The 26050-nt window shown below is 48.1% G+C and overlaps 1 protein-coding gene across 1 annotated transcript in view; it reads right to left on the reverse strand.

Moving 5' to 3' along the window:
- Nucleotides 1-26050, reverse strand: part of WTIP (WT1 interacting protein) — an 82312-nt gene that overhangs the window by 44416 nt on the left and 11846 nt on the right. Inside the window, exon 2 of the mRNA XM_082289998.1 lies at nt 5820-5921. Within this exon, the coding sequence (XP_082146124.1) occupies nt 5820-5921 (102 nt within the window). The remainder of the gene's footprint in view (nt 1-5819; nt 5922-26050) is intronic.

The following is a 26050-nucleotide window of genomic DNA, read 5'->3' on the forward strand; positions in this document are numbered from 1 at the left end:
CACTGCAGTTTCTGCCATCATTGCCACTGGATTAAAATTTTCAGCCTGAAAAGACGCTGTAAACAGCATTATGATCTGCAAACTGAAGGTGCCTGCCTGGTAAGTTATCTTCTTTAATGAGTATCAAACAGAATCCACTAATTCCTGCAACTGTTCACCTGCACTTAGATCACACAAGCTATCTGGCATTATAGCAATTACCCTTCAAGAAATCCTGTCATGCTCTGAAACACTATCAAGAGGAATTAGATGATGAGCTTTTCAGGCAGATATTTTTCAGCTCTTGTCTTCCATTAGCAAAATCTGCAACTGAACTCCTGCCAAAGCCAAGGTTTTAAACTTAACAGAAGGCACAGAGTATGTTGTTGCCTGAATTCATGTCTGTTATTTGAGATTCAGCAAAACAATTTTACATACGAGTAATAAAACATATCTAAACACACTGAATTTTTTTTTTTTGCTGAATCAAGGCCTAAAAGAGATTCTGTTGGTGTCAGGGCTGAGACAGAATCTGCATTTAAAAACCATCCTAACAAGCTTCAGTTGTTTCCTCTAAGAGATTGTGAATAAAGATCGACATTGAAATACCTGATCTCAGGAAATCAGATCACTTTGGCTTCTACCTTACCTGAAGAGAGTTATTTGACCTCTGGAAAAAAAAGCTATCTGAGGAGCATGGCTTTAGGCAGAAGGCTGTAGGGGTTTACAGAGATGTGGCAAAAGTCTACTGACAGAGCCAGGATGTGAGATGCTGAACTTGCTCAGTTATGGGAGCAAGGCTCAGCCATCCAGAGCCCACTGAACACAGGCAGAAAAGCAGCACATAAAACATGCCCAGCATGTCATCCACTCTTCCTTTGCATTTTAATTCTAATCTCAGCTTACTGGTGACATCTCCTTTTTCTGAGGAGATCCTGTACACTCTGAATCAATACATTACTGAGTTGTCTTCCCAAAGTTGCCAGAACTAGGAAGACAACGAAGACATTTACCATCTGAGCATTTTACCAAAATGTCTAGAGGGGACAGAAGTCTCCTGTTTATTTACTGTGTACCTGAAATACTTCCTCTTCTTTCTGCAGTCGTGTCCTCAAAGAGGGAACCACCATCACTGCAGGAGACCCCAATAACCCCCCTTCCATCCTTATACCCCTACAATGGCAAGCCTGGAGCCCTCCCAGAGGTGCCCATGGCTGAGAGTCTATTTTTGGGTCTCCACTTAATTACAAGCAACATAAACCCCCCAGCAACCGTGTGATAAACAATGGTGGGAGTGGGAAAGGACAGCACTGGGAGCTCCTGGGAAGGCATAGGATGGCCTGGCTTGGCACACGCTGCCCACTTCAACCAGGACACCCTTACAGATGGCACCTGGCACAGAAACCGAAGACAAACTCAAAGAAGTGCCTAAGAAAGGGCTCTGACTCAGGCAGAATTTCCACTTCTCTGCACAACTGCACTTGTCTTTGCTGAGTTGAAAACACTCACTGCCAAGTGATGAAATGAGGCCTTGGAGGCTCCATCATTCATTATCACATTTCAGCCTGAGTGGTCTCCAAACCACAACTTTTCCCAAGGGTTTGAGATATTATTTTATTTATTTTTTAATTGTAGCTGGTTAAGTATTGAGCCCTTATCTAAATCAGATGTCTTCAGGTGCAGAATTATTGTTCTTTGGTCATTGCCTTTTATTTTCTACAGCCATTAGATTGAAAGTAAAACTGAAAACTGCTGGAGGTGAGCTCAGATCATTCTTGTTATTTGGGGGAAAAAAGACAGACTGAAAAAGGAAGGCAGTCTCGTACTCTTACTCTCACATTTCTGAGATGCATTCTGATGGCATGGCCAGGTTTTGGTGGTGGGGTGGCTTCTGTGAGAAGCTGCCAGAAGCTTCCCCTGTGTCCAGCAGAGCCAATTCCAGCCGGCTCCAGGACAGACCCACCCCTGGCCAAGGCTGGGCCCAGCAGTGACAGTGGCAGCAGCTCTGGGGAACATCTGGGAAGGGGGAGGAAATCCCCGAGGAATTGCAGCTGGGTGACAGCAGTGGGAATTTGTGAGAGGAGCAGCTCTGCAAACCCCCAGGGCAGGGCAGGAGGGCCAGGAGCTGCTCCAGGAGCTGCAGCTGAGGTTCCCCTGAGCCCGGGTGCAGCCCAGGGAGAGGCAGCTGTGCCCCCGCAGCCCGTGGGGTCCAGGATGGATCAGAGATCCCCCTGCAGCCCCTGCAGGGCCCCACACGGCAGCAGGGGCTGCCTGAAGGAGGCTGTGACCCCGGGAACTCCACGCTGCAGCAGCTCCTGGCAGCACCTGTGGCCCTGTGGAGAGAGGAGCCCAAGCTGGAACAGGTTTGCTGGCACAGGGGACCAGGCTGGAGCAGCTCCTGAAGGACTGACTGCACCCATGGAAAGGGACCAGGCTGGAGCAGCTCCTGAAGGACTGACTGCACCCATGGAAAGGGACCAGGCTGGAGCAGCTCCTGAAGGACTGACTGCACCCATGGAAAGGGACCAGGCTGGAGCAGCTCCTGAAGAACTGACTGCACCCCATGGAAAGGGACCAGGCTGGAGCAGCTCATGGAGTTCGCTGTCTCCTGTGGGAAGGACCCCACACTGGAGCATGGGAAGAGTGTGAGGAGCCCTTCCCCTGAGGGGAATGAGCAGCAGAGACAACCTGGGATGAGCTGAGCACAGCCCCCATTTCCCATCCCCCTGCACCACTCAGGGGAGGAGATGGACAAAGCTGGGAGTAAAGTTACACCCAGGAAGCAAGGAGGGGTGAGGAGAAGGTGTTTTAAGCTTTAGCTTTTATTTCTCGTTATCCAACTCTGATTTGGTTGTTAACAGATTTTTTTGTTTTGCTGTGTCAGTAACTGGTGAGGGATCTCTCCCTGTCCTTATCCTGACCCATGAGCCTTTCCTTACATTTCCTCTCCCCATCCAGCTGAGGAGGGCAGGGATGGAGTGGCTTTGGTGGGCACCTGGTGTCCAGCCGGGGTCAACCACCACATAAACATGCACAGGAACTACAGCATAGACACCGGTTTAGGCAGAGAGAACCAATGGACTTCTCTACTCTCCCATCAAAGACTCAGAACAAGCACCAGTGTTGTGACCCTCAGCCTAACAAAGATCATTAATGATCACCCAATTACCTAAAGCTTGGCTCAACTTAAAACATTCTCCAAAGGGACATTTGGTCTTAATCTGAAAACAAAGAAGAATAGAGAATCTGCCACTTCTCTTGCTATTTTGTTCCAGGAGTTAATCATTGTAGAAAAACTGTCTTTGATTTCCTACTTGAGTTGTGTAATTTCAGGCTCCAGGAAAGATCTCTCTTGTGTTTGTCTCTAGTACATATGAGACCACTTTCTAATGCTGTTTCATGGTCCAAGTCCTTACAAGCTCCAGTCACATGGCCCTCCCATAATTTCAGATACCCAAGATACACTGGGCTCTTATGATTACCTTTTCTCCAGCCTTTAATCACCTACTGAAGTTCTTCTGGGCCCTCTCTAGTTATTCTCATCCATCTAAAGGTGGTCACCAAACCTACAGCTCAGGATTCTCACATGGGTCCCAGCAATGTCACAAAATGAACTCCCAGTTCATAGACTGCAGTAGTGTAAGAAGTTCCCATTTGGTTGCTTGTCCAAGAGCTCCTGTAAAGCCTTTCCAGCATCATTCTCAAGGGTACAGTTCCCACAGACAGGACCTGCATGCCTTGGTCCCAGGCTCTGGATCTACTGGCACTGTACTGAACCACTCTGGGTTTCCCATGGGTTGCACAGCCCAAAATATAGCGAGACACGAAAGAGTTAATGCAACACCCTCTTCCCAGCTATGCTCACATTGATCCTATTTCAGAGCTGAGCTGAGAGGAAAAGCCCTGCTTTGGACTCACCCTTGAACACAGCTGAACCGAAGCTTTGATCAGGTGTTTGACCTGCCCCAGGCACTGCAGCCACAGCAGCAGCACAGCCCCTCTCCAGTGCCTAAAGAAGTGCCCAAACACTCCCCTTCCAACGGGGTTGTATCAGAGGTTGCAGACAGAATGAAATCCAAGCCCTTCTCACTTGTGAACCATCCTGGTGGATGACAGCTGGGCCCTCCAGCCCAGGGCAGCACGGTGAGAGGCTGGGAGGACAACCTGGACATCTCCCTGTGCGTGTGGTGACTCACGGGGAGCTGCCTGAATCATCAAATTCCAGGGCACTGTGGGGTGGGGCAAACGATGCTCCAAGTGGACATGTCTCAAGCTGCACCACAGCCACACACATCTCTCCAGAACAGTCAGAAAAGCTTGTTGTGTGTTTAAATAATTGAGTTTGTATTTTGCTGTTTAAATACACTTCTTGTCCCTTATACATTTTCCTAAGGAACAGTGACCTGCACACAGAACCCCGTGACAGCAAAAATGCAGCCTGAGTACTGAAAACAACATTTCTGCCCCAGAGAGGAAGCTGGAATTCACCCATACAATTAGGTTAGGTTAATGCCGTGGACAGACATTATCTGATACACTGTTTTGTAATCCTTTGCTAAGCTGGATGCTGTTCACTTTGGGAGCCAACAAAACAGCTACTCACTTACTGCCAGACCTGAGCAAAGTCAGGAGCAATCCCTGAAGGTCTGAGATGAGTTCAACCCCACATCTGGTAATGGTCCAGAGTCATTTAGAAAGGTCACTAAATTCTACATTCAGGTTGAAGGTTTCTTTAAACCAATATTTATCAGTACAAATCTCAGGAGAAAAGACAACACTTCTCCTGTCAGAAGTGAACTTTACAATGTTCTTTTGATTATCAATTTATTTGGTTCTATGCCAATAATCCTTTACTCTTTTTCTAATCCTTAATTAATCCTTTTTATAAACAATCTGTGCTCAGCACGTTCTGCTCAGAATCAATTTTTTCCTGTGTATGTGTATCATAACAAGATCTTCAATATCCAGGCAAATATTTCCATATATAAGGAACCTCACTAGATGTGTATATAAAACAAGAAAAATCACCTGACTCCTGGAAATTGAGCTCTCACACTTCCCTTGAGCTTGGTGGGAATTTGTGAGCTCTCAGCAGTTACAGACAAGACACTGAGGAAGTCTCCAACTTAAGTTTGTAATGCCTGACTTAAGGCACACTTCTGAAACTGCTGCCCTGAATTTTCCATTTCCCCTGGCAAAGCCAGAACTTCCCCAAATCACACACAGAAACATCTCTTTCAGATTAAAAAGGAAACCTAAAAAGGTCCCAAGAACAGCAAGGAGGAAACAGTGATTTATTATCTACTTTTCCCCTACAAAAATAAAATCTTGTAATAGTGTGAGACATTTCAACACACAGTTTCTATTTGTTCTTGTCACATTCAACCATAAGTGAACAATTTTTGGGCACTGCGCATACACAGAAATGACAAATACACATGCCTGACTAGACCTGCATTTGCAAATAGAAAGTGACAAAAATATGGTTTTCACTGCACAAATTTTACCCCTTTTTTCTATTAAAATGATACATGCACATTACAGTTCTATAAACACAAGTGATTTAAAGCATGTAGTGCTTCCAATAGACAGGTTGAAGCCATTTTGTAAATGCAGCCCTTCGAACAACCAAACACTACTTTTCTGGGCTGCTGCTTAGGAAAACACCATTGAACACTTACGGATGGCAAATAAAAAACAACTTTTGAAGCTGGAGCCCTGCGTGGGAATTTTTCCTAGGGAAGCAGGCAAGATGAGGTCTCACTTTGTACACTGTTTGCTAAAGGAATATATATTACAAAAGGAAGCCACATACCAGGGGCATGGCAGATCTGACTTACCACAAGAGCAGCACGTGAAGCAGTTGGTATGATAGAGGTTACCCATTGCTTGGCAAGCCTGGCTCGCTCCATACACACCTTTTCCACATTTTATACAAATACCTACAAAGCAGAAAGAGAATCAAAGTTAAAATCCTCCACAGCTCCTAAAAACAGCTCCAGGCTGTTGATTCACAGCACTCATGATGCCCCCCATCAGACCCTAAATCAATGAGCTCCTCACCCTGAATAGATTCAAGTACCCAAGGGAGCAGTAGGCGGCTGCAGTGAAACAAATGCATGGGAATTAACCCAAAATTAAGGGGGGCCAAGCCTCTGCTGGTGTTTAGTGCAGAGACACTGAGGCTGGCTACAGACAGAAACCCGGAGGAGGCAGGTGCCACCAGAAAGGACAGAGAAATCCACACACTCCCTGAAAACAACTCCACCAGCCCAAGAAATAATTCAGTGAGACCTTCACAACTAAATGATCCACCACATGACATTCAACCATCACTGATAAAACAATTCAGTCCAAACCCAAAAGACTTCTCCTTGGCCCTCTCCACAAAGGCAACATCAAGCGCGTTTGTCCGCAGTGAAGGCCACTGAAAAATGGATCTGTCAGTCACATTTAGTAATTAATTCCTCGTGAACAGAGGATGTAACCTCATAAACACAACCTGGCACCTTACCACACCAAACAGCAAAGCCTCTGCCTTCCTTATGATCTCAGGGCAGAAATTCTGGCTCACAGTTCTGCTTCAGTGGGGTCAGAAATTCAACTTCACTGCCCAGGCCTGCTGCTGGTGATGCCAGGGATGACTCCCATGGAGTCCTCAGGAGAACAAAGCACCAGGAGCCAACAAGTCAGTGGTTAGCTCTACACATGACCGACTCACAGGAAGGTCATGCTTTCAGTAAACTCTACAAAGAGGTTTTTTTGGGATGGTTTGAGTTTTGGGAGTATTTAAACCTATTTCCTCAAAGTTTTAAGAGTGGTTTCCCTGTGCGTTTCTTTCTACCTATGCATAACCCCTCTAAATTCAAACCCAGAAAGGGAGGTAACTCAAGGATCCCTTTGGGTCTGTATCCCTAAGAAGAAGAAATTAAAATCTGGCGAATCCATGTCCATCTGTCACACAATTGGGACTACTGATTCTTAAGTTCTTCTGAGATGGCCATAGGTCTCTATTCAATTCTAGCAGGACAGTCCATCAAGACAAGGCTGGTGATATTTTTTAAATACTACAATAGAAAATAAAAATGGAGATTTTTTTGCTTCAAACAACTCTAAAGAAACTGCTGTGTTCCATGTGTTGTTTGAGGCTCTATTTCTACAAGTGCATGCACAAGCTGGGCATCAATCATTGGCATCAACAAAACTGCTAATACACCTAAGAACCTAGGAACTAGAGAACTACAAAACCAGGCTTTTATCTTGCAGAATTCTTCTTTGCTGTGCTGTGAACATTCTAGGTAAGTACATGGAAAATAAAAATGCAAGTTCTTTGGGGGAAGATCAGCATATTATGAACAGGTGTCCCTCTCTTTTCCTGGGAGACATCCTGCCATGAACTTCTCCAGCCTGAGAGCCTCCCCAGGCTGCAGTCCTTTATCAGCTGCTCCAGCCTGGTCCCTTTCCATGGGTGCAGTCAGTCCTTCAGGAGCTGCTCCAGCCTGGTCCCTTTCCATGGGTGCAGTCAGTCCTTCAGGAGCTGCTCCAGCCTGGTCCCTTTCCATGGGTGCAGTCAGTCCTTCAGGAGCTGCTCCAGCCTGGTCCCTTTCCATGGGTGCAGTCAGTCCTTCAGGAGCTGCTCCAGCCTGGTCCCCTGTGCCAGCAAACCTGTTCCAGCTTGGGCTCCTCTCTCCACAGGGCCACAGGTGCTGCCAGGAGCTGCTGCAGCGTGGAGTTCCCGAGGTCACAGCCTCCTTCAGGCAGCCCCTGCTGCCGTGTGGGGCCCTGCAGGGGCTGCAGGGGGATCTCTGATCCATCCTGGACCCCACGGGCTGCGGGGGCACAGCTGCCTCTCCCTGGGCTGCACCCGGGCTCAGGGGAACCTCAGCTGCAGCTCCTGGAGCAGCTCCTGGCCCTCCTGCCCTGCCCTGGGGGTTTGCAGAGCTGCTCCTCTCACAAATTCCCACTGCTGTCACCCAGCTGCAATTCCTCGGGGATTTCCTCCCCCTTCCCAGATGTTCCCCAGAGCTGCTGCCACTGTCACTGCTGGGCCCAGCCTTGGCCAGGGGTGGGTCTGTCCTGGAGCCGGCTGGAATTGGCTCTGCTGGACACAGGGGAAGCTTCTGGCAGCTTCTCACAGAAGCCACCCCACCACCAAAACCTGGCCCTGCCAGTCCAGTACAACACCCTTTCTGGAACTGAACTGCTTCTGCTCAGAGCAGCATCAACCCACCATCAGTATGAGTTGAGGAGTGTGATCAGATTAATTGGGATACTGACAAGTTTTAAAAAAGTATTTTTCCTGTAGTACAAAGTCCAACACTGAAATGAAAAGACCATTCTTTAAATTATGGGTTTTACTGGTGTTTATACCTTTAACTCCCCCATTTAATGTCATGAAGGGACATTAGCCTTTCATTCAGCTAGCTCAACATCCTGGCACATTTTAGACTATTTGTCAAATAAAATGATAACTTTAAAATCCAATACATCTACTACGATTTTTTAAAATCTTAAACCTGATTTCAGAAATTTAGGGAAGCAAAACCTGTAACTTTAAGATTAACAGCTACCCAAGATAAACCTGTAAGACAAACTAAGTGCCATCCAGATCCATCAGGTTATTGCAAACATGTTAAGAAAATGCCAGTCCTCAAGTGAGCTCAGCCCTGACACAAGAAATGGGAATTTCAGAACATTTGTTGCCTTATTCAAGGCTGCCAAGTCTATTCATTTATTTGTAGCCAAATTTTATGGAAAATATCTGCTATTTGCCATGAGTTAAAGGTTAACTGATCAAAGATAGCTGTTGATTACTGTGGACACTGTGACTGGAAAAGGTGTCCTGTGAGCCAGCAGCTGCAGGAATTCCTCACTCCCAGCAGCAGCACAGAGCCCAGGAACCTGCTCGCTGTCCCAGCACACCCCAGGGGCTCTGCAGAGAACAGGGGGGGCACAGCTGGAACAAGCCAATGTCACTTCAGCATCAGGCCCTGGCCCGACGTCTCGGTTCACTCTTGGCCCTGGGGACAGGGGAAGCCCCTTCAGAGCCCCCCAGCTCCCTGGGCACTCCTTGCCCACCTGTTCATGCCAACACTGGCAGCTACTGATAATGTGTCTGCCTGGGAGGTTATGCTGACAGAAGTACGTTTTCCTGTCTACATTTAATGCTATTCAAAGAAGAGCAGGAATCCAGTTTGTAACTCCGGCAGTTCTGTCTCTGAGCTCTTGTTAACAAATCTACTACAGTCCAAACTGCTTTGATAGATGAAAGTTATTACCTCATTTCTTTGCCGTTGCTGCACTGAACCATCAGAAGCAAAAGAAGGATTTATTGTGGATGTTAAACATGCATTGGCCTCTCCAGGCAAGAGATTTCTTAGGAGCAGCTGTCAGTTTGTTAACTTGTTTTCTCCAAGAGAGCAGTCATTAACTCCAGGAATGAATGACCACAGAGATGATTAGCATACTAAAAAAGCGTATGTAAAATTCCAAAAGTGTATTTTGGAAAATATATATGCAGCTGCAGTGTGAGTTTAGTGTGAGCTCATAACTGCCTAGGAAAAGCCCTGATTACAGGGCTGCTCAGGTCTGCTTTTCCACTAGTCACAACCCAGACTGCACACTGCAAGCTTCTAAAGCCCTGACATAACAGCTACATCACTTTTTCCCCCCCCAAATTTAATTCCAAGGCTTGTTAAACTGCCCATGAAGAATGTTCTGTTGCAGAGCAAGCATGTCTCGTTTCTGACACTTTCCTTGACATGACTTCAGATCAATTCCTGCCTTTATATGATTCCTTGTCCTCCTGACACCTTGATTCTGAGCAGACAGTTGTACCCCAGCTCTTTAACACATCACCTGCTATGTTTCTGCCCAGGTTATCAGCTCTCCTACAGATCTGGTGTCTCTACCCAGAAAAAGACATTGCCAGATGTTGCATATATTCAAAGTCGCCAAGAAGGTTGGCTGAGCCAGGAGCACAGTGTCACAAGCAGTCTCTGGCTGGGGTGGACAGCTGTTCACACCCTCACAGTGTTTAACCAAACGGGACAGCAGAGACCGAACAAACACTCTGTGGATCAGAGCAAAAGAACACCAACAAAAATGGTACTAGAAAGAGAAGGAGCTCCCAGAGACTCCCTGCTGGACTCCAGCACATGGCCAGTGCTCCCCACACTTTTAACCAGTCCACTTCACTGAGCTTGACTACATCAGTGAGAACATCATCTCTGGACACAAGCCAGGCAAGCCTCCAGCACTGCATGGCAACAGAGCTGTCAGAGGCACGATGCTCTCTGGGTAACTCACACACCAGCAAACACGAATATCAGCACCAGCAGAAGATCAGACAGGTATTTTCTGATGTGCTCAGTGACTTTGCTCAAGACTTGAGACCATTATAATTAGCAAAGGTATCAGCAACAGCCTAGAGAAGACATTGCAACTATAGAATTTTTCAGCCTGCTTGTACTTGTAAGAGTTCCCGGTAGTAGCCTTTGCATTACAAGAAGTTCAGTTTGGGACCTGTACATCAAATCCTGGAATGCTCTTTTGGCCATGCCAGTACAGGCTGCTGCTCCATACAGACTTCACCAGGCAGCCAGAATTAGGAAAAGGGCTGTTAAGTGCAGTGCATATCATAGCAGATATTTAACCACCTTTTGGCCAAGCTTCGTCCTCAGACACATGTTGAATGCAGCCTCTGCCTAATGCCATCCTTTTGTAACCTGAAGGCAAAGGTTTAGCACAAATGCAAGAAAAATGGTACCATGTGGCCTCTCAACTCCAGCAGGCAGCAGCTGTGAGAGCTGGGAGAATCCAGCTACCACAGACAGGGCACCATAGCTCAGGGATGAGCTGCAGCTTTACTGCCTTACAGCCACACCGTATCTCCAGGATAACTGCTACATGCTGCCTACAGTAGGAAACAACCAAGCCCTGTCATCAAGAGTTATGGTAAAGCTAAAATTAACAACTAACACATGGCACAGATGACTCCCTCCCTGCCTCTGCAGTTCTGGGAAAAGGGTGGATGAACATCATGCTGGGCCACTGCAAAATCCCCTTTTCTTCTCAGACAGGAAAAGACCATCTCTACATAAGCCCCAAACAAAATCTTCCACACCTGCAGCCTTTCCATGGCACAGGGGCAGGGAAATGGAAACCTACTGCCACGGAGCAGGGAGAACAAATGAGGAGGGAAGCCTCAGCTCCAAACAAGAAGCCAAACTGCAGCAAGAGCTACAAGAGCAGAGGGCTGTGGAGGGGCTGCGTCAGACGCCTGCAGGTGCCCCTGGCCAGGGAAGGTGTTCCCACACTGCCTGCAGCCAGTGATCTCACACAGGGCATTGCTACTACCTGTAAAATGTGTTCTGCTAAGAAGCCAGGTAAACAGTGAAGCCCCAGAGCTGCCCTGAGCCCAGGCAGCTGTGCCACTGCTGCTGCAGTACCTGCTGAGCTCCCGGCAGCTCCCGTGCATGTCCTGGGCTGTGGCAGCTTGGGTCGCAGAGGTGACTTCAGGGGAGAAAAATGCTCCTCTCCTTCCAACAACCACAGGAGGAGGGATCTTCCAACACACACGTCATCCCTCAGTCAGGCGCAGATAGAAGACACGAGGCACCTGCACAGGGCAGAGCCAGGCAGGGCAGCCCAGGGAACCCTCCCAGCCCTTGCCACCATGGGTAGCTCTCACTGCAGGGCTTTCACCTGTTACCTGGCAGATACCTTGCAAATATACCAAGGAGTCAATATCTAACACGAAACTAAATCTAGTACATACAAGTTATAAATAAATACAACCTGGACATGCCCAGCAGCAACATCCTGTGATGGGAATGATGGAAGGACTGCCTGGCTAAGCTACCAGCACTGCCTCTGCTCCAGGAAAGACACCAGGACTTAAATTAAGGTTGAAAATGACAGGTTAAAGAAAGTGAGAAAAGCTCAAGTAAATGTTTTAGGCTCCCCTGCCAAGCCCCAGCCCATCCATACCTGGCACCCCAACACCCAGGAGCCGGGAGGGAGCTGACTCCACCTGGCAACACAACTCCCAACTCCAGCCTGGAAGTCCCCACGTGCTCCCTGCACCGACTGTGCTGGAGTACACTAAACTGGAGGAACATGGGCCACAACACCTAACACAAATCCCAGCTTAGGCAAAGCAAGGCAAGAAGCAGCCTGTAGACCAGGAAACTTCTTGCTGTCACTGTTAAACCTTGTTGAGATTGCCCCCAACCTTGCTTTCCTCCTCAAGGAATAAACAATAAATGATTTAAGCCCTTAGATACACATCTGCTGACTTAAAAAGATCTCCAGCACTTCAGTGCCTGCCTGCTACAGGAGGCTTTACTCAATTAACACACAGGAGGGATGCGTGTGTAGAAAAATCAAAATTTGAGATTGATTTATGTTTGGTTACAAATGCAGCAAAGTTCACATTCACTGGAAGTTTTGCAGAAGCAATGCTCTAGGTTCCGGAATGACTTTCATTACCTCCACTCTGCCTGTTACTTAACGAGGCTCGCATAGGACAAAGCTGCTGGGAGAGGTCATGGCCACAAAGGAAGGCACTGGGACCAGTTCCAGGAATGACAGTGCTGATCAGAGCACAGGAGCCAAGCTTCACCTGCCTGAGGGATTGGCGCTGCCAGCAGGACTCAGCCTAATCCTGCTTGCTCTGAAAGCAGCCATACATGCTGTCTGTTCTGCTTTGTCCTTAACCTTCTGGGGTTTCAGATGTAGGGTGAGGTGATGGGCAAGTGTCTGGGAACAGAAGGCCACAGAAACAATTCACAAACAGCACCCTCACCATCTCCCTATTTAGCAGCTCTGAGCCCAGGGCATGTCTGTGCTGGTGAATTAAACCAGCTCCAGGCCAGCACTGCAGAGTGGAGGTGCCATGGGCGCCCATATCAGCTCTGATTAGCAGCTGCTGGAAACGGCAAGGCTTTTGTTACTGCTGCAGTATATCCAGCCCATCGCACAGTGAAAGCCCGAAGCCAGCACAGCAAATGCTTATTGCTTCATTTGAAATTACTGCTCTGAAGCATGAAATTACTGACACTATCTGCGGGATTCACCCCGCCCTGGCCGGGCTGGGCGCCGCTGCAGAGCTGCCCTTTGTGTGGAGCCTCCCGACGGCACAAGGCCGAGCACGGCCCCATTGTTCCTGCACTGTTTTAGTTACACTGACGCTCGCTTTACAAATATCCATTCATCTCTCTGTGTCTTGATTTAGTGTGTGGCAGTTCCAGGGTGATTTATATTTCTTATTTGGCATTTAGAGAAAAATCTTTTGCTACTGAGGCAGTGAAGTGGAAGACAGAGGAGTTCTCGTGGCTGCTCCACGGGCTGTGCCACTGTGGGTTGCTTTGTCTGGGATTCTGAACTCAGCTGACTGCTCAAGGCTCATGCTCACACTGACAACCACAGCACAAAGGGGATTTGCGAATAACTTTAGCAACTAAAGTATTAACCAAAAATAGTGAAAAAGATCCTGTTTCTAAAAGCACCTTGTGATGACTGGGATTATCAATGCCAGGAGACACACACAGCTGGGGTGGTAAAGGAGAGCACCACTGGGAATGAATAACTTGGAGGGAAAAATCTGTAAATCCCTGTTCTACTGCCCCTCCACTGCTGAATACCTGAGTGTCTTGCTGTGGACATGAGCCCTCTTACAGCCCAAAAGGACCAGGTCAGCAAGGCCTTTCAGCTCAAACCACACTTATTCTGCCTGGAGCACAGTGAATGCAATCACATTCATAACTCAGCCAATTGAGGAGTGTTGAATTTCTAGCAGAGTGCAGTAGCAATCCGGGGAGGATAGGCTAGGGCCAAAAACTGGAGCTTGTACAACTGCTGGCAGAGGAGGACACAGCTCCACAGCCAGAGACTCGGGTGAGCCCAGCACACACACAGACACAGGTAGGGCCCAGAGCCAGCAGAACTGAGCGATGCTCCTGCAGCCCCTGGTTTCAGTACAGACAGATCAAATACCAACACCCGAAGCTCCACAGTGCTCCTGGGCAAATGCCCACCTCGGGGAGCTGGTGTGAAGCATTAGGGGCATTCAGGCCAGCTCTGTACTCAAACTGACTGAGGAAGAGGGCAGACCTTCACACCGCACATCCCAATGTAATGGGCAACAGAAGAAGTGGCAGTTCACAGAGGGTGACAGAGGAGATTTTCCAAAAAAATTGACTTGGTTTTTAAATAGCATGAATACTGCAATTTATACCAGTTGCTGGTTATACCAGCTGGAGATCACCTGAGCTCTGGGGTGACATGTTTGCCCATGTCATTACTCCAGACTTTGGCACAAAGCAGGTCAAACAGTAGACCTTCTATGTTTTATTTAAGCTTTTATTAAGTTTTATTTTCCAGTGACAGGTTTACAGACATTGAGACAGTTTTATTACAGCAAATAAACAATAAACTGAATATTTAAAGCTCATATCGCTATTGCCTTTCCTTTCTGCTGATGCCACACATTAACAATAGTGTATTTACCTACACAGCACAGATTTTTTTCTATATAAGTGACAGTGTTCACAGTACAGAACCAGTCAGAAAACCTACTGTACCAGCTCTCTTTTCCAGTTTTGATGTTCTTAATTACCTTTAGTCTCTGTCTTGGCCCTTTTCTATAGTGAATATGAGTCACTGACACTGCTGTGGTCTTCAGAGAAAAAACCTTCTGAGATGACACAGAAAAGACAGAATCAGTTTAAATACTTCAGCTTACAAAAATCTGTGCAACCAGGTAACAACACTGATACTGAAAGCACCAATGATGCAGCCCAAATACCCTGAACTCCACAGCATGTCAGAGCTGCAAACAGAGCTGCACAGACATCAAGTTGGAGAGACTTTTCATTACATTCTCCTGACATCGCATGTATGAGTCATCACTCTAATATATGGCAGCAAAAGGTCATATACTACAGCTGCCTTCTTTGACATATTTAAAATGGGTTATGATTAAACAAGGAGACTAGTCTAAAAGTTTCCAGGTGCACTTTCCTATTTTCTTAGATAACGGTCTATTTCCAGCACGAGCATGACAGTCTGGAAAAGGCATAGAATTACGTAACCACACTTGGTTATAAACTCAGCAGCTCCTTCCACAAGCAGTTCCCAGCCCTACATGGACACCACAGCCCCACAGTTGAAGCAGCCACCCAGCAAAAGTGCTGACACCTCTCCATAGTTCTCACCTGCCCCAGGGAGGTTCTTCAAGATTCCCAGAAGCATAAATAGGTTTGCTTAAACACAAACATACATAAAGGCAGGTATTATACCAAGCTAATATTTAGAAAGACTGAACTATTCACTTAAGAAAAGCTGGAAGTGACTTAAAAATCTGTCACCTCAACCCTCTGAACGAGACTTTTTCAGTCACTTCAAGTCCAGTGACTCAAGGATGCTTTGAGAACATCAGGAGGAGGAATGTACCTTCCTGTAAGGCACAGGAACAACCATTTCAGAAAGTAATTTGCCATAGGTTTCTCCCACCTTTAGTCATGAAGGACTTCAGTTCTGACGTACTGGCAGGCCACAGCTTCCCCACCTTGGTGACAGTGAAAAGCTGTCTCCTCTGCAGCTGTAAGGCTCAGCCCAGGGAGGTGCTCAGTGCAAACACTCCTCCACTCCACTCAGACAGGAAGATGCTCAGACTGTAAGAAAAGCCTGTCCTGATCTAGCAAGTTAAAAACCCTTGGGACAGCTGGTCAAATACAGCTCAAACGACATGTAAACAGGATATTCTAATTTTGCCTCCTCTACCATGGGGAAACAGCAACACTAAATGCTGTAGATGTAGGCTCATTTCCTGCCTCTGAATTCAACTGGGGGGAAAAAGGAAAAGTTAGAAAATCAACACGCTGCCCATGTGTTCAGCTGCCCTCCAGAGCAGACCTAAGGTGGGCATGGGGTTGCTCCAGGCTTTTGTCAGACTCCAGTCTACAATGATTCCTGCAAGAGGGCAACTCTGAACTTGCCATAACCATGAGAGGACCTGAGCTCCATTCTCACCTTCAGGGACTTACTCCCCCCAGCACCACCCAGAGCTGCAGGAGTGGACAGGCCTCACTCTGACACTGAACCTTCCACTGACATGGGCAGCAGCACAGGAGGCCATGTTCCAACACCTGAATAAATCCAGCTTTACAGCTCTTAGTACCATAAAAAGAGATGCCACACAGTGTAAAGTACTGATAGTTAACTTGATGTTGGCAGGATTTCTGCTAGGTCAGGTATCTTCTGTCTGGACTGCTTTGACTTTTTGCTGGATCAGGTATTGTCAGTCCTGGATCAGGTAACAGTCTGCTCTCCAGCAGCTGGAATGAACTCCAGGGTATGTGGTCTCTCTGGCTAATTCAACACAAATGTGAACACACACTTGATCCACATCCAAATAGTATCAATGAACGATCCAGAAAGGCACAAATACTACTCTCAGGACCATCCCTCTCCCCTAGTTTGACCTAGACTGTCATCTTGACACAAAACGGGAGCAAAGCGGGTACCAAAGGGCAGAAATTGGAGGAAAAAAAAGAAAAACCCATAGTGCTAATTTTCTCCAATGAAAAAAGTGTGAAATGGGCATAGTCACAGCACCCAGCCAAGAAGCACATGTTGGCTCTGCTTATGCCCTCAGTTATGAGCTGTCTCCCAGACAGTGACAAACCACCAGCCAGACCTGGCAGACTGAGTCTAAAAGCACCCTTTTCTTGCCTTTTTTTTTTTTACCTTTTCTGTTCTCACAGACAGACCAGTGACACAAGTGCCTGGCTGCTCTGTGGGCACCGAGGGAACAATATCCAAGACACTGACTTAGCTTGGAAAGGACCTGGCACAGAAGGCAACCCCCACCTGTAACAGGGTTTTGGCATCATCAGCTCCTTTCACAACCTGCCCACTGCACCTGCAGCCAAAGCCTTGGCCCACAACCCCTATGGAGAAACCTGCAGCCGCTCAGCTGCAGTGCTGAGCTGCTGCTAGTAAAGAACACGTGTCCTGCAAGAGCACTTGGCACTGAGATGCAAACAGGGAAACACTCCTGGCCTCAACAGCTCCTGTCAAAGAGCAATTTGCTTGAGGGGGAAAGGATTTATCTTTGCTAATGATCCCTGTGCACAGTGCTGGCACTGGTGCCCAACAAGAGCACTAAACAGCAGCCACCCAGCACTGCAGCACCCAGCCACACACCAGAGAGGCCTGTCCCCAGAACTACACTGGGTGCCTTCTCCACGCTCACCCCACTCACCATCTGCATGCCAAGATAGCCAGGCATCCTCTTTTTAGGATGATTTTTGGAAGATGGACTCTGTTTGGCATAAGCTGGATGCCGGACTCAAGTCAAAGTGAGGAACAAGACACGAGATGCTCTTCTCTCCCACTCCTGACACCTCACCACCCAAACATCTCTCATTTAGTGAGCAACTCATCAGCTCCACCACCCACAGTCATGAGACAGCAAAGGAGTTGTGGCTAAATTCCTAGCAACTCTTACAAAAATACAACTAAAGTACAGTTGAAGAGCAAACTCCCCTGGTGAAATTATTCTTTAAAAATCCCTCTAGAAACAGCAAAAAACACCACCTCAAGAACTGTATAACCAGGGAAAGAGTGAGCAGACAGAAAAGGGTTAGGAAGGTAATTTTTTACTTTGTTAGTTACAGTCAACATCTCCAAATAAATGTGATCTTATGAACTTCATCAGCCAAACCTCCCTTTTCCATTTTGAAAGGTTACATGAAGTGGTGAAATGTTAGTTAATTCATGTGTTAGAGGACTGGCTAAAAAATAACAGAAACCTGTAATCTTTTCATAATTATAAGTCAACACTTAACTGATATGAGAAGCCCCTATTCATAGCCACTAAAAGGAGCATTCATTCCTCTTTACATCTTCCCTTTACTGTTATGTCTTAATGCAATTTTCAAGAGCAGGTAAAGCCACTAAAAATTGGAAACAGTGTGAGTAATTTTCCTCTATTTGGTTTTAATTAAAACACTCAGCAAAACAGAGAGGTGATAAAGAGAGGCAACCCTTTTCACCTAAACTGCTGCCTGTGCACCCGTCCTTGGAGATCCCAGTGGAAACCTCCCGTGCAATGTCACTGGTATTTTCCCTGCTGCTAAAGCAGTGGTTCAGATTAGGATCATGGCAAAAGCAATAAAAGATCATTCACATCTGATTATGAACTATGTGGTAGTTGTCTGGTGCCCTTTTAGGTTTCAGGGGGTCCACCTGAGAAGTGGGCACTGGAGGGGCTGCCTTCGGGAAGCCTGGATAAGACCCGAGCTCCCCACAGGCCCCCAACACACAGAGGGACCCTCCATCTGGGCACTGAGTGGGAGCTGGAGTGTCTCTCACCCAGGAGACCACTCCAGAAGCTGACACACCCCACTACCAGCCCCTGGTACACAGCTTTTGTGGGCAAACCGCCCAGACACTGAGGCTGGACCAAGCACGTGGGCTACCCGGGACACACATCCAGCTTCAGTGTCCCCATGATCCAGGACAGACAACCTCAACTCCAGCTCACGTTGCTGTTGGTTTCCTTTGCCAAATGCACAACCCTGGACCCCAGAGGGCCTTTCTGAAGAGCTGCTTCCAGCCAGTGGGCTCGCAGCTCCCAGTACTGGGTGGAGGCTTTTCCCTGTGCTGAATTTCATCAGGTTCCCATTCCCACATTTCTGCGGCCTGTCAGGGCCCTGCTGAGCACCACCACATCCATGCAGTCTATCAAGCAGTCCTCCCATGGTGGTACAATCCACAGGCTGGCTAGAGGGGTACTCTCTCCCACCACTCCAGTCATTCATGAAGATGTCAAACACTACTGACTCCAGAACTGGCTCCAGCACAGACTTCTGAGGTGCACCACTAGCAACTGGTTCCAACTCAGTCTCACCCTGCTGGTCACACTTGAGCTCAGCCAGTTTTCAGTCCATCTCACAGCCTGTACTTCACCAGTTTGGCCAGAGGGATGTTATGGGTGGCAGCATCAAAAGCTTTAGTAAAGCTGACATCAAGCAGCACTGCTGTCCCCTAATTCCCCAGGCTTTTCATCACACAAGGCCAACCCAGCACCCCTGCTCCACGTTTTCCCTGGTCTTGCTTTCACTCACGTATCTGCAGAAGCACTTCTTGACTTCTTGTCTTTCACCAGGGCCAGCTCCAGACCAGCCTTGTGTCTCCTGACCCCATCCATGTGTACTCTCTCTGGCAGGGCTTCTATATTCCCCCCAGGTCACCTGTCCCTGCCCCCACCCCTTTTAAATTACACATATCCTTTCCATTTCTTTCTTCAGAACCCCTTGCTCGTCCACACAGCCTCTTGCCACGTCCTGCATGTCAGGATGGACCATTCCTGAACCAAGAGACTGCAATCCTTGAAAAAAATCAATCAGCTTTCCTCACCCCTTTTTACTTCTCCCTACCTACTTTAGAACTCCTGTAAGCCAGTAAAGCACAGAATTTATACATGAAATATTCAAAGTCAGTTCAGTCTACAGAAATGCTCTCCCCTATTGTAGGTACTGGTGGAGTCTGGACTTCAGCTTCCAAGTATATCTCACCCTGTCTAAATTCACAGCAAAATCACATGGCTAAGTAAAGAGCTACCTGTGAATATTTACACATTAGGTGCCTATTTAGAGATTTAACTCCCCACTGGATTCTCTTTGGACTTAAAAATAAGCACAAATGCATTTCTGAGTCTGACTTTTGATCAAAACATTTGAGATCAGTGTGTTAATCACTCAGTTGGGATTTTTCCTTCTCATGTGTTAAATCACTGCAGCACAACCTAATGCAAACATTTCCTTAATTGCACAAAAACCCTTTTGGAATCTCTCCTTTCACTGTATTCACCAAGAAATAGGTTCCTCAATGCTCCCTTGGAAAAAAACCCAACAAAGCAACTAATGCAACCCCCAAAATTTATCTTTTGAAAACTAACTAAAAGAATTAGTTTAGTTGTTGGGGGGGTTTTAAATTTATTTCTGCTTTCAAAAAAAATTACTAGAGCCTTTGTTTGCAGATGAATGTAACCTCTTCTGTAATTATATCCATGAAAATAAGGGTGGCTTTTACCAAATCAATGATGAAACTCTCTACTGTGCTTTCTCTGTAAGGTTAAGAGTAAAGTACAGAGTTGGTACTGAGCTGCACATCCCTTGCTTCTCCCACTGGTGCCTTTGACAGACAAAGGATTTTATCATTTCTGCAGAGGAGCTAATTGTCCCTTTTAGAGAAGGAATCATTGTTGATCCTCAGTTAAAACAGACTGTGCTTCACTCTAGCAGCAGTCACAAAACGCCTTCTCTGGTTGTCTTCCACCACAGCGAGAGAGATGTTTCTTCAAGCAAAGCAAAAAAAACCCTAAAACCCTAAGAGATCACTAAAAATGATTGTTCCCCATTGGTTTTCAGCTGGTGGAGCCACAGCTTTTATCCTGCAGTGGAGTCAATGACTCAGGCTGGCAGGAATGGCTGTGCAAGGAGGAACACGCATCCCTTTCCCTGTCCTTCCCTGAACCAGCAGCCACACCGCCCAGGTGTGTGCTATGAGGCAGCTGAGCACCCTGCTCTGGGCCCTGACAGAGCCGTGCCCTCTGCAGGGCCAGGCTGAAATCCCAGCCAGCACCTCAGCCCTTCACCTGCTGGAGAAGGCAACAGCTCAGCATCTGCTCACAGCAGCAGGACCTTCAGCTCAGACCTGAAATAGCGGCTGTCCCCCAGGCTCCCAACTCTTCTTTCCCCTCCACGACACTTGCCACTGTTTCTTCATGACCTGATCATGGAGCTCTTTAAGAGAAGAAAATCTGAACTATTTTATTCCTATTTAGGACCAAACATGTGGACTTGTCACTTGTTCTGATCTCTACACTCCAGCCTGCACAGAACAACCTTATCTCACTTCTTCCCTCCCCCTTGTGCTTCCAAGTTTGTGCCCTGCCCTGGGCTGCAGGATGAGCACAAACATGCAACTGATTGTTCCCCAGTGGTCACACTTGATCTTGAGTCAGTCCTACTCTAATTTAGACCTCGAGACAACACTTACTTTGTTGTCTTAAGTCAACTGCTTGGTGAGAAACTGCAAGCTGCATGGTCCAAAAAACTTAATTTATTTGCAGACTTATTGGGCACTTTCTGGCTGGTAGCTATTTTTTTGGGAACAGTAGTGTTCCAGCAGGAAATGATGCATGCAGAACTGAACCTGCACCAGCAGCACACCCAGCTCCCAAATCTTCCTTCAAACCAGGAATTAATGTCCACTCTTTAGGGAGATTTTTTACACAACGTTGCCACCCGGGTGTGCAGCTCTTGTCCCTTGAGTAGGGCACATGCTCACCCATCTCGCTGCATTTTGGTTGCATTCCCAATCAAATTTACAACGTGTACAAGCAAAACTGAAGTTGCGACCTAACAGTCCCCCAGAGTGCCCCTATAATTTGGTTCCCTGGTCAAAATGAAAATGGCTCAAATTAAAAACAAAGTGAGTTTGTACCACTTTCAGCTCACCCCTGGTGCTGGCAGTTCTGGACCAGCAAACATTGCCTTGAAATGGCAAAAGCCCAGAAAACACTTAGGGGGCTGCAAATACACAGGCATAAGCTTCATAATAGAGATGAAAATAATGTATTTCTCAGAAACTTAAGCAAGTATTACCATATATCTGCCAGAACTCTCAGCAGCCTCCCTCCATTTTTTTTTTTTAGTCAAAGTTCTCTCTTGCCTTTTCACATGGTATGTGGACACTAAGCTAGAGCTCCCCAAATGCACTCACTGGTGAGCCACCCAGTCACAGTGGGCACTCCCAAAGTGACTGGCCCTCTGAAGAGATGCTCCCACACACTCACTGCACATATCTCTTCCTCTCTGCTTTTAAGTATCACAGCAAAATTCACAGCAACCTTGAGGACCAGAGCAGCCAAGTCCTTGAAGAAGCCGTGGCCTCTGAACAAGCCCACACAGACCTTGCACTTGAGTGTTGAGAGGGAACAGGAATCAAAGCAGGCACAACCCCATTCAAAGGAGAAGAGAGGAACTCTGACCATTGGGATCAGCCAGTGCACTTTACCCTTAACCAAGGATGTGGGCTGCGAGTTGGAGGCAGTGACACCTGGGACAGGGCTAGAAACTCCCCATGCAGGCACTGACCCAGCTGGGAACAGAACAGCTCCAAGTCAATGCTCATTATTCAAGGGTACTTTGTCAGAAAAGTCCTTCCCCTCAACCCTGAAATGAGCTGTTTCTCTGACCTTACAATAACCTAACACCAGAGCTCCCAATTCTGCCAGGCCAACCAAGTGAAACACCCAGGAACTCCAAAGGAAGTTCTGCCACAAAGGAATCCAGGATTCGTCCTTCAGCTCAGAAGCACGGGTGTTTTGTGGGCTTGTTTTTTCCCCTTTCACAAGCTGCAGAAGTAAATCAGACAGACCAAGCAAGATGTGGTGTCCAGCCAGAGCCAGGCCACTGCTGTGGCCACGTGGGTTTGAGCTGCTCCCTGCTCCTGCCTATCATCCCTCCTGCCACCCCTGTGGGGAAGCCAGGCAAAGCCCCTGGAGGTGGGAAGCAGGGAAAAGCAGAGCTTCACACACTTGGCACACCAGGAAGCTGATTTGCAAGTCTGCACTTGGCACAACTTCAAAGTGCTTTCTTTGGGGCAGCCTCAATCACCGCTTTCTGGGCTGGTTCTTCACTGGCCTGGATTCCTCCCAGGTGTGAAAGAGGGGCTGAGAAAGCCTTTTCCCAAAAGACTTAACATCAGTTTGCTCTTACACAGCATGCAAGGCTGTTTCAGCCAACCCTAAGCTATCCCTTCTCTTTTTACATTTTCTTAATAGGTCAGGGAGGTTTTTTGGGTTTGCTTTTTTAAGAGGCGTGGTCTGGCACTCCAGAGTCATTCTACCCCACATGGAATGGCCTCATGGCTCTCAGGTAATGTGGGATTTGGTGAGTGAATTGCCACATCTCCACTCTGCCAGAAACTCCTGCAAGGGGCAAATCTTGTCCGTGCTGCATCCAAAGCCCCAGGCCCAAACCTGCAGTGGATTTCTTTCCTCTCTCTGAACTGGGCAGTGACCAGTTGCAGGTGTTGCTGGTGTGGCTGCCAGAAGTCCTACACCACTCTCCACGACCAGGCAACACCTCCCAGCGCCGTCACTGTCACCACCCTCACACAGGAACGTCTCCCTCAAACCAACACATAGAAAGAGTGGGAGATTCTCTCCCCAGGCAAAGCAAAACAAGCTTTTTTTCTAATTGTTCGTAAAACAGCATCTGAGACCTGCACCTGATGACTGCCAAAATTTCATAAAAAGACTTTAAGTATGTGTGTTGGTTTTGCACGGGCTGGTTTTTGGTAGGAGGGGTGCCACAGAGGTGGCTTCTCGGAGAAACTGCTGGAAGCTTCCACCTTGTCCAGCAGAGCCGATCCCCGATGGCTCTGAAGATGGACGTGGCACTGGCCAAGGCTGGGCCAATGAGAGAGGTTGGTAATGCCTCTGTGATAACAGATTTCAGAAGAAAATCAAAACAAAGAGGGCCACAGTTAATTCCAGCTAGAGAAGAGGAGGAAGTGAGAACATGTGAGGGAAACAACACGGAGACACCAAGGTCAGTGAAGGAGGGGGAGGGCGGGACTCCAGGCCCCAGAGCCAAGATTCCTCTGCAGGCCGTGGTGATAACCATGGTGAAGCAGCCCCTGGGGATGCAGAGATCCACCCACAGCCCCTGGGGATCCACGGGGGATGCAGAGATCCCCCCACAGCCCCTGGGGATCGATGGGGGATGCAGAGATCCACCCACAGCCCACGGGGATCCACGGGGGATGCAGAGATCCACCCGCAGCCCACGGGGATCCACGGGGGATGCAGAGATCCACCCGCAGCCCCTGGGGATCCACGGGGGATGCAGAGATCCACCCGCAGCCCCTGGGGATCCACGGGGGATGCAGAGATCCACCCACAGCCCCTGGGGATCCACGGGGGATGCAGAGATCCACCCACAGCCCCTGGGGATCCACGGGGGATGCAGAGATCCACCCGCAGCCCCTGGGGATCCACGGGGGATGCAGAGATCCACCCGCAGCCCCTGGGGATCCACGGGGGATGCAGAGATCCACCCGCAGCCCCTGGGGATCCACAGGGGATGCAGAGATCCACCCACGGCCCCTGGGGGAGGTGCCCACGCCGGAACGGGTGGATGCCTGGAGGAGGCTGTGGTCCAGTGAGAGACCCGGTGGAGAGAGAAGAAGCTCCTTGCTTCCCAGCTGGAGCAGCCTGGCCTTGGAGGACTGCACCCTGTGGAAGAGTGACCCACAGTTTTGGGAGGACTGTCTGCCCGTGGGACTGGAGCCATGATGAAGAAGTTCACGGAGAATTGTCTCCCGTGGGAGGGACCCCACGGTGCAGCAGGGGAAGGATTCCTCTCCCTGAGCAGTGGAAGAACTCGGGTGATGAACTGACCAAACCCCCATGCCCTGTCCCCCTGCGCTGTCGGTGGGAAGGAGGGAGGGGTTGGGGGAAGAAAAGGTGTTTCAAGGGCTTATTTTACTTCTCGTTATCCTCCTCTGACTCTGTTAGTAATAAATTCACTTTGCAACTTTAAGTTGACCCTGTTTTGCCCTTGGAGTGTTTTCTCCCGGTCCTTATCTCAACTCATGAGCCCTTAGTTAATTTTTTTTCTCTCCTCTACCCAGCTGTGGCAGGGGAGGGTGAGCAAGTGACTCTTGTGGGTGCCTGGTGTTTGGCCAGTGTCAAACCAGGACAGCATGAATAAGCTGGACCTATTATTTTGCTGAAAAAAAAAAAAAAAAAAAAATAAAGCAACCAAAGGAAGAAAATGACAAGAGTCCTCAGAGCCCCAGCACCTCAGGCAGCATCAGGGTGATCTCTAGAACCACCTGCAGGTCATGTGCATCACCCCTGCCTGTGCCTGTAGCTGTGCTGTACATCCCCTCCAGGCTTAGCTCTTGATACCTTTAAGGACCCCTGCTCTGGGCAGAAGATAACAAGGAGAAGAAAAGCAGAGGATGCACAGCTCACATCTGGACACAGCCTCTATCCCACCACACTCATCTTCCAGCCCTGTCCTGCAAGCAAAGCAACTGGGAACTCTGTGCCCTGAAGCGACTCTGTACAAGCTGAGGGAGGACAGCAGGACACAGAGCATCACAGCCCCCTCCCACACCACTGACTCCCCCTGTTCATGGTTACTTGTATCACAATTTACAGAAAATTAGCGTTTCTCTGTCAGGATACCACGCTCCCAGGCAAACAGCACGTGGCTCTTTCAGCCCCAGCACAAAGCAGTGACACACTTGCCCATTCCATGGTGGGCATGGCCTGGGAGGTGCAGCGGCTGCTGGACAGGCCAAGCAGAGAAACATGGCCAGGGAAAAACACTGGTGTGAATTTACTTACTCCCTGATCTCTGTGGTGTAATAAAAACAACCAGAGATGACTCCCAGCTGTCAGAAACAAGTCAATCATGGCCCCATGACCTAAACAGGACTGTCATTCATGAGGCGCTGCTGGGTTTATCAGATGCGTTCCACCTTCTAAATAAAACTGTACTAGTAAATACCTTGCATGAATTTTATTTTAAGATATCTTGAGGGCTTTCACCCCCCTGAGCTGAGGCACTAAGGTCTGCACCCAAGTCATGGGGTTCCAACAGAGCAAGTGCATCACTTGCTCTGCACCACTGCAGCTTTGCAGGGCTGCACTGCAGAGGCCCAGCCCTGCTCTAGCCAGGAACAGGTACAACAAGCCAAGAGACTTTCCAAGACAACCAGCTACTGACCTACACTTCAAAAACTTACATGCTTATTTCTGAAACCAGCTCAGACTCTGGACTCTAACATGCTTGATTGGTGTGCAGGTCTGTTTTCTATTGAGTGTTTAGATCTGGAAAACATGGCTTTGATTAAAAATGGGCAACCCACCAGCTGCAGAGAATTTTCACGTAACTGCCTGGCAAAAACAAAAAAAAAAAGAGCTGCAACAGTTATTACCATTCATCAAAACTTCTGCCTTGTTCCCTGAGGAATT

This window comes from Coloeus monedula (assembly GCF_965178545.1).
Source record: "Coloeus monedula genome assembly, chromosome: 13".
NCBI lineage: Eukaryota > Metazoa > Chordata > Aves > Passeriformes > Corvidae > Coloeus > Coloeus monedula.